Below are 9,361 nucleotides of genomic sequence, written 5' to 3' on the forward strand. Positions count from 1 at the left end.
ACATGTGATAGGAGTAGGAAACGCAGCCCACTCACTTCTGCTGGGCCCCCAGCATCTGGGAGGTGACTTAGCCAAGAGCTTCAAAGCAGAGTTAAGACTTCCCAGTCCATCAGACCACACCAGTCACTCTCCCAGGACTCCCCTGTCACCTCTGTAACTACAGTTTTATTCCTCATTGTGTGATTCCCCCAGCTCAGATCTGCCTCACTTGTGGGCAGGGCCTTGTCTTACTTACCTCTGCACCAGGAGCTCCAGCCCCTGGCAGGTGCCAGGTAGATGTCTGCTACACGAGAAGCAGGAGGGAGGGACCAGAGCCTGAGCCTGGCAGGTCCCCCCAGAAGCTGCTTCCTTCTCGAGTATCTTTACAGCCGCCGTGACTGACCAAGCAGCCGCAGACTGACAAAGACCTTGAACTCATCAGATGACAAATGGAGAAGGAGCTTCCTCCTCAATGTGTGTCTCAGAGCCCAAACATCTAGCAATGTCACGAAGAGGGACGATTAGCAGGATAGAGACCAACAATTCTCTGACTCTCTCTTCACCAAATACAGAGATGGATGTAAATGGCACCAATGACAGTAGGGAGCAGGGGTGATACTCAAGGTATTTAACAGCCAGCACAGCTTATTGTTACGTTAGAACAGACAGGCACAGCCACGAATGCCCGCCCAGCACAGTCACACCAGGAATACTATCTGATGTCAGCCTCACAGAAAGATAATACACTTGGCCAGAGGGAAGTCCGACCTAACAGAAGAAAGTTAGACTCCCTCGGCTTACTCGTTTGCATAGACTCTGTAACAGCAACATTAATCTGATTACAGCACTAACCCGCCGTGTGACCTTGTGCGAGTCACATCCTCTTTCTGGACTTCCGTTCCTACTCTCTGATGGAATTCAAAGAAATTATCTCAAGCCCTTACAACTCTAATCCTATGATCCCATTTCTCACATATCACCCATGGCACCGGGTAACAAAGAAAACCAGCAAAGCACACAGCCAGCCAAGGGGAGCATAACAAGGACAACCGTGACAGTCACTGATACATGCCCTCTGGTACTGCAGGATGGGTTATGGAAAATCAAAGCCCAGAAACCTCCTTCTAGCCCCTTTGGAGGAATCCTAGAGACCACCAGAAACGCCCTGTTGATAGAAGGAGGACACCAGACATAATGGACTTGAAAAAGAGCCACACCCGTCTCCCTTCCACCTCTATGCAAACCCATTCCCTGCTTCTCCCTGGGCCCACTGCTGCATGTGGTTCCATGTTCAATTTGTGGACGGTGTCATCTCGTGGCTGGGAGAGGGCCGGGCCAAAAGCCCCCCTGGGGGAGTCCCACTAAGACTCCTAGTTTCAAAGCCCAGCCCTACTACTCCTGGGCTTGACAAGGCGCGTTGTGTTTCTTAGTCCGTGAGAGGGATGCCAGCTGCTCCAACCACCTTGGTGGGGTTGCTAACGTGAGCATCAGATGAGAACACTGAATGTTAATTTTTTCATCATAAAATCTTTGGGAAAGGAAATAGACATTTACCAGCATGGGGCTGACCTCCCCCGGCTGCTGGGCCCCCCACCCCCTCTCCGTGCCTGTGCTTTCCTCAGCCAGGCAGTCCCAGGGGCAGGGGCTGCGGGGCTGTCTGTGTTGTGCTCCCTGAAGATGCCCTGGGGTGGGAAAGAGAAGCAGGTGAGAAGCCCAAGGCTCCAGCTTGCTGCTTCAGGGCGGGGCTGGTGGGGCAGGGGGAAATCATGGCGTCTTCCCCAGCCATTAGTGCGAGTCAACAGCAGTGTGACTGCTCCCCACACTAAGGAGAGCACAGCGGCCACCACTGAGACACAGCATGGACTGGGGCGTCATTAAAACCCACGCTCACATTCTCCCTGCATTCACTACAGCCCTTCCTGAGAACGAAAACGCTCATCCCACTCCTGAGGGGTAAACAGATTAATTTTATAACGGAGTCAACGGGGGCCTGGGGACCCCCATCCTATAGAAACACACCACTACCCTGGCCAGCACCCAACAGCCTGCCTCTGTGGACGCCCAAGGCAGAGCAACGGGCAGGGAGACCTCCAGGGGACACTGTCACCCTAGGAAACAAAGCAGCACGGTTTTCCTAAGGATTCTAAGTCCTAGGTTTCCCAGCAAAGCAAAACCAAAGCAAGATTTGAGTGCTGTAAGAGAAGCTGGTGCAACATAAGTTCTGTAAGGGTAAGAGGGAGAGAGACGGCAGCAGGGCCACGTGTTTACTCTGCGAGGCCGTGTAGCCATACCACGTACCAGGAAATGGTCCCAGGGCTGGCCTGGTGCTCCAAAGGCCAGAGCAGCCCCCAGGGAGAGCAAACAGCCCAAAGTCTGGTGGGCTCACTGCTCTGACACCACATACTCCTTCTGGAAACGGAGGATAAGGTACTCGTTCCCTTAGTCCTCTTTTGGATAGATAACTGCTGGCCCCTGCAAAGAACTGTGAATTCTGGGAGGGAGGAAGGTGCTATAAAGTGCTTGGCAGTTCTCCCTGGGATGACAAAGATACCAGAAGATCAGAAGCTCAGATGGGGTTCAAACCCCAGCTGGCTCCCTTAGTAGCAATGTTACCCTGGCCAAGTCACTGAGCCTCTCGAGCCAGGACTGCAGGCTGTGCGTGGGGACTAAGCAAGCGAGCGCAGGTAAAAGCAGGACCACCCGTAAGGAGCACTCAGGGGCCCTCAGTAAAGCCCATTCCTTCCTTAGAACCACAGATGAAATCAAACCCTAAAGACAGAGGACTTTCTGAAAGCCACCCCACCCCTTCCAGAGGCCCTGGGGGACAGAGGGTCCTGTTGGCTGTTTTGTCAACCATAGAAAAGTCCTCCTGAAAAGCAGGGGAAAGGGGAGGGTGACTGAAGTCGAGAAACAGTGGCCACTGTCTTTGGGAGACTGAGGAGACATTCTGATTTTCTGAGCCCTCTCGACCACACAGGCCCTGATGGGAGCGCATGATGTCACCCACCCAAGATGTCCCCTGGCCTGATCCTTTGCCTCAGAGCAGCAATTCTAGTTGAGGTGCCAGACATCCAGGCTGTGCCAGGGACATCCTATGGCTGGGGGGGAGGTGGTCTCCTCCCTGCAGAGAGAGAAGGATTTTGGTCATTCCTGAATTTCCCACCTGACACCAAGTCAGAGGAGAGCTCTGCCTCCTGAACGAGGCTGTGGGCCTCCAGCTGGCACATTGTCCCTTCCGTGCCGGACTCTGCCAACAACAGCCCATGTACCCGCTGGAGAGGCCAGGACTTGCTGGATAAAGCCAGCCTCTGCTGTCAGGTCCCGGGTGCCCTCCTCCCAGGAGAGCCGGCCCCGAGCAAGGGCACCTGGCCTGCCAGTCAATGCCTCTCCTCCACTCCCAGTTTCAAAGATCTAGCTGCCCACAAAGATGAAGTCTGGGGCCATGTCTGCGAGAATTTCAGGGCCTTCAGGGTGGGAAAAGGCACTGCACTGGGCCTGGCTCTGGGGCAACCCCTCCCCAGGTGCCCCTGGTGACACTGGTGCACCCGAGGCTCTGCTTCTGCCCTGCTGGCTCCCTGGGTCAAGGCAGGAGGTTTGGGGGCAGGGAGGAGGAGGTGGGCAGGTGGGATCTGCCCCGAGCCGTGTCAGGAGGCCTGTTCGGCTAACCCACTCTACGGCCTCCTCGGCAACGGAGGAAACGAACTCTGAAGTTTGGGGCTAGATCAGCCTCCCGAACTGCTGAAATCAGCCTCGGTGTGGAAGTGATCCCCATCTCCAAGCAGGCGGCCCTCACGGATATGGACTGGTAGTGAGGGCACAGGTGTCTCTGTCACCTGTCAGCCTCTCCAGGGATGTCTTTATATGGAATTCTAATCAAATGCCAAACCTAAGAAAACATATAGGCAAACTATGGTATAGTTGTCTGAGAATATACTGAATTGTCTTTAAAATATGAACATGAGCAATGCTAATACATGGAAATATGCACACAAAATGAAAAAATGAAATACTGAATGGAAGGTATGCATCAATTATCTTGTCAAAAGCATGCCCAGATATCAGCTAGAGTCAGAAATAAATTCTATGATATTCAACCACTTAGGGTTTGGTAGATGCAAAGGTCTTTTCATCTGTAAGGCTAAGTGAATAATTTTTAATGGACCTCTGATAGGCTTAAAGTCAAAGTAAAATCAGAGCCTAAAAGACAGCCCAGCCCAGAAGGGTGGGGCCAGCTGGGCAGGTGGGGCCCCTGCACCTGCTCCCAAGTGCCGCCAGGTGCAGTCAAGCCAGGCCCCTCTAGCGTGAGGCCTCTGTTCCAAGCTGCTGCTCACTGAGGCTGAGCATCCTGCCATGGAGAAGAGTTGCTCACAAACTCACAGGCTCCAGCTGACGGATCTCCAAACAGTGTGTAGCCCCAACATGGCATGCGCCGGGGAGCAGCGACCAAGAAGATCACAGAATGCTGGTCCTAAAGGAGGTGACAGTTCCTCCTCAACCTTGTTTGGGATGACACACAGTTGGAGGCAACCTAAGTGTCCATTATCATCAGGGACGTGACTAGGTACACGATGGTGGCTGCAACTGCTCATCCATTAGAAATCATGGGTTAGACGTACGTGCAGAATGTGAATGTTCTGGAAAATATACTGCTGATAGAAAGAAGTCAGAAATAGAATGGGCTACAAAGGTCCCTTTCATGCAAATTAAAAATGCATACAGTTCGAACAAACTGTCACCACCAAGAGGAGGCCAAGGAGACATGACAACTAAATGTAAGGTGGTCCCCTGGATGGGATCCTGGAACAGGAAAAGGGCAGTTGGTAAAAACTAAGGGAATCTGAATACAGTACAGATTTTAGTTAATAATAATGTATCAATATTGGTTCATTAATTGTAACAAATGCACCACATTAATGTAGGATGTTAATAATAGGCCGGGCACAGTGGCTCACACCTGTAATCCTAGCACTCTGAGAGGCCGAGGCGAGAGGATCATTTGAGCTCAGGAGTTGGAGACCAGCCTGAGCAACAGTGAGACCCTGTCTCTACTAAAAAAAATAGAAAGAAATTAGCTGGACAACTAAAAATATATATAAAAAAAAAATTAGCTGGGCATGGTGGCGCATGCCTGTAGTCCCAGCTACTCAGGAGGCTGAGGCAGGAGGATCGCTTGAGCCCAGGAGTTTGAGGTTGCTGTGAGCTAGGCTGATGCCATGGCACTCTAGCCTGGGGGACAGAGTGAGACTCCGTCTCAAAAATAAATAAATAAATAATAGAGGAAACTGAGTACAAGGTATATGGGAACTCTCTGTACTATCTTCCAATTTTTCTGTAAATCTAAAACTGTTCTAAATAATAAAGTCTATTTTTAAATTTAAAAAAAAAACTGCATACAACAAAACAACGCTATGCATTTCCCAGAACCATGATGCCTTGGACTGACTGCCCGTGAAGAAACAGGCAGTGCAGAGGTGGTGGGTATTTCAAAAACCAGCAGGAGGGTCCTTGTGCACACCGCGGTTGAGAAGTACAGTAAACTCAACCCTTCGTATGCGTGAGGTCCCAGCACTATTTGTAACCATTATTTTGGAAAAGAGAGAGACAACACTGCAAAACGGTAGGTCACAGTGGCTGCAGGAGTGGTGGGGGCTTTGATGACAGAGGAGCTGGAGGGACGTGCAGAAGCTTCATGAAGGAGAAGAGTTACGTGAGCCTTGGAGCCTGGGTGGGGGCTGGGAGGGAAGCGATTTAGTGGTCACACAACAGGGACAACAGTCCAGGACACAGTCCAAGCCCCCATCAACACCGATCAGTCCCAAGAGCTAACTCTGTGCCCTCCTAATTCCCAGCCAAAGTTGGGAATAGCCAGCAAAAACCAAAATGGGACACAATGGAGGGCAGCAAAGATGGACAGTGACATTAGCAGGAGTAGTAGGCGTGGCAAGGACGGTTACATTTTAATTTTAGATCAACAGCGAATAATTTTTTAGTGTAAATATTGCATGGGACATACTTATGCTAAAAAAATTATTTATTGTTAATCTGGAACCCAAATTTAACTAGGCAAGCTGCATTTTAGTTTGCTAAACCTGGCAACTCTAAACAATAATAATAGTATAATAATAACACTTACTTATTGTCACCGTTCTAGGTACTTTATCGAGTTATCTTGTTTCATCTTCATAATGACCCAGTGAAGAATGTATTGTTATTCCCTTTTTATAGGCAAGGAAACTTTGACTCAAAAGGATCAAGTAACCAACCCAAGGTTGTGAGGCTAGAAGAAGTCAGGCCTGGGATGTGAACACATGTCATTGGCCTTCGGAGTCCACTCTCTTGAGCATCGATATACTGTTTCCCAACTGAGCAGCTGACCAAGCTGCTCCCTGAGACCTAGCGACAGACAGGGGTGTAGACTGTAGCTCCCACAGTGGAAACACCACGAGCTCCTTCTATGGCCCTCAGAACGCGCCATCACCTTGGAAAGACCTTCTCAGCAGACCCCAGTTGGAGCCACCAAGTGAGCTTTGAGTTTCAAAAAATGCAAATCAGCACTCTACAGCAAGTGAGCCCAAAAGTAATCCTGAAAGATCACACTCTTACTACCCTGGTGGAAAGACTAACCCTAGAGGTTAGTGTTAAAGGCCTGGTGAAGCAGCACAGGTTAGCACTGCAGGGTGTGAGCCAGGCCACCTGCCATTCTGCCTGGGCACAGACGAAGGGATGAATGGCCTCTGGGGGTCCCTTCCAGTTTGAAGACAGCATTAACTTAAATCTTACAAAACAGATTTCTGATGAGAATAGCATTTCAATCCTCAGTATGACACCTTTTAAAGTAATCACAATGAGCATTTATTAAGTGCCTACTATGTACCAGACATTATGCTAAAGTTTTCACTGTCCCTTCTAATGAAAGCGCAATCTAATGAAAGCACAATCCAACAAGGCATCACTACTTCGCAGATAAGGGACCTGAGACTCAGGGAGGTCACTCATTCACTCAGCTAATACTTAGATCCACATAAGATCCTTGCCCTTGTGGAGTTAGTGGGGGCACACACAAAAAAGCAAATACATTTATCTTGGTATTTCAGGAAACAGTGCTAAGTGTGATGAAGAAAAGTAAAGCAGGGTTGAGGGACAGAGAGTGCCGGGTGTAGGGGAATTTTAGCCAGGATGGTCAGGGACAATGCCTGGAAGGAGATGACGTTTGAGCAGAGACCTGAAGTGAGAGAAGGGGCATGTACAGGTCTGGGGAAGAGTGCCCAAGGCAGAGGGGACAACCAGCACAAAGACCTGTGGTGAGGGTGACCACCCACCTCAGATAAGGCCAGTGGCCTGGTGTAGGGTACAGAGGGCAGGAGGGTTAGGGGATGAGTGTGGAGGGGATGGCAAGGGTAGATCATTTTTAAAGGATCACTGTGGTATGGGGAAATGAACAAGTAAGTGTATGAATAAATGAATGGATGGATGGATGGTTGGATGGGTAGATAAGTGGATGGACAGATGAATAGACGGAGGAGTAGGTGGATGGATGAATAGATGGATGGATGGGAGGGATGGATAGATGATGGAGAGTGGATGGATGAGTGAGTGGATGGATGGATGGATGGATGGATGGATATGTGGATGAATGAATTTCCATGGATTTCCTTAGGCTGTCTGCTGACCAGAGGTGAGAGTATAAAAGCTTACGAATTGATAAAAACATGTATGTCTCAATTCAGTTCCCAAATATGTCCCAAATCAGCTCGCTCAGGGACCCCCAGACAAGCACATTCCTTAATGAAGGAGATCCCTATGAGGAATTTTGATCCAAAATTCAAAAGGCAAACCAGGTCTTCATCCCAAGGAGACCATTATGGTGAAGGCCACCAGATAAGACCTGAGAGAGTCAGGGGAAAATGTCTTGTCTTCACTCCAACTAGGCAACTTCTAATTCCCATAGAATAGACTTCTGCATCACCACCACCCCCACTACTACCTGGAGCCCCCCGACAAGGGTGCCAGCAATACCTACATTCTTCCTAAGTCCTTGGGCAAGAAGATCTGGTTTCCCAATGGCAAAAAAACATGCCACCTGCCAGAACCAAGCCTAGGCTCCTGCAGGGTGGCACTGACCACCAGGAGCCCAGCTCTGTGGTGCCATCCCACCCCAAGACCTAGCCAACCGCCCAACTCACCTCCACATCCTTCTCGAGCTCCAGCCCAGCCTCCATCAGATTGTGCTCAAACTCCTCCCGCTGCTCCTTCCTCTCCTCCTCCAGGGCATCAAGCGGCCCTAGCTCAATGTCACCTGGGCCCCCAGCGTGGGGCTCCTTGCCCGTCTCCCCATTGGAGACAATAGCCAGTGAGTGGCCAGGGGAGCCTTGGCCCAGGTGCGCCCCACGTTTCCGGTAGTGGTAGGCGAGCACATAGTCGACCTTCCTCTGGTTGTCATGGAAGTGCATGCGGCTCACACGGGCCTCCGAGGACACGGGCTCATTGGCATCCAGGTAGTTGTTGATGACCTGGCCAGAGAGAATAGGACGGGGATGGTGAGAGACAGAGGAGGCTGATCTCTGGGCCCAGGGAGGTAGACAGGGAAGCAAGACCTTCGGGCCAGAGGCCCTGACTGCCCCATGAAAGGACAGAGTGGTCACGTTCATCTGTCACAGCAGCCCACATAGCCCCCCACTCACGTGTCTACAGTCCGGGCATCAGTGCCATCACACATGCACCGACATCCATGCACATACATGCACCCACACACACAAACTGTACCTGCAGCACCACCTGCCTACACACACACAAGCACCTGCCCACTCCTGCGTGTGCACACACACAAGCACATGCAAATGAACCCCAGCCCACTTCACTCTTGTCTCGTGCACCAGCAGTCCTGCACACATGTGCATCTGCCTGAGTGTACTCTGATCCACACACACAACCCTCCACACGCAGCGACACACCCACACATGCTCACCTCCTTGCAGATCCGCACATCTGCCTGCAAACACTCTACGTGGTATTTACACACAGAATACTCACTGGCAGGCTCTCCAGATCCATCGGAACAAAGGCCAATTTCTAGTCACCTGGCCCAGCCCCACCTTCCCACCCACGAGAATTCACTAGACACTGTTCACAGCCCACATAGTCCTCTTCCTCTTCCTCTCTGGCCGCTGTGAGGACCCTGTCAGAGACAGCAGCAGGGGAACTGCCTCCTGCTCTCTTCCACGCCAGAGGTGCGGAGGTGGGAAGAAGAGGAGAGGGACCAAGGCAGAGCAGGGGAGGGGCCTGCCTCCCTCCCCCTGGGCGTTTCCCTGTTTATTACTGGTTTGAAACCCAGCTGCCTCTGCAGCCACCTGAGAGGTCACCTGGGCAACCAGATGAAGCGCCA

The 9,361-nt window shown here is 51.1% G+C and overlaps 1 protein-coding gene across 1 annotated transcript in view; it reads right to left on the bottom strand.

Annotated features, from left to right (window-relative positions):
• The window catches only part of ANO2 (anoctamin 2), a 346,649-nt gene extending 338,160 nt beyond the window's left edge, over nucleotides 1–8,489 (bottom strand). Inside the window, exon 1 of the mRNA XM_069489336.1 lies at nucleotides 8,163–8,489. Within this exon, the coding sequence (XP_069345437.1) occupies nucleotides 8,163–8,429 (267 nt within the window). The 5' untranslated portion in view covers nucleotides 8,430–8,489. The remainder of the gene's footprint in view (nucleotides 1–8,162) is intronic.
• Nucleotides 8,490–9,361: the final 872 nt, after the last annotated feature.

Source organism: Eulemur rufifrons, chromosome 16 (genome assembly GCF_041146395.1).
Source record: "Eulemur rufifrons isolate Redbay chromosome 16, OSU_ERuf_1, whole genome shotgun sequence".
Taxonomy (NCBI): Eukaryota; Metazoa; Chordata; class Mammalia; order Primates; family Lemuridae; genus Eulemur; species Eulemur rufifrons.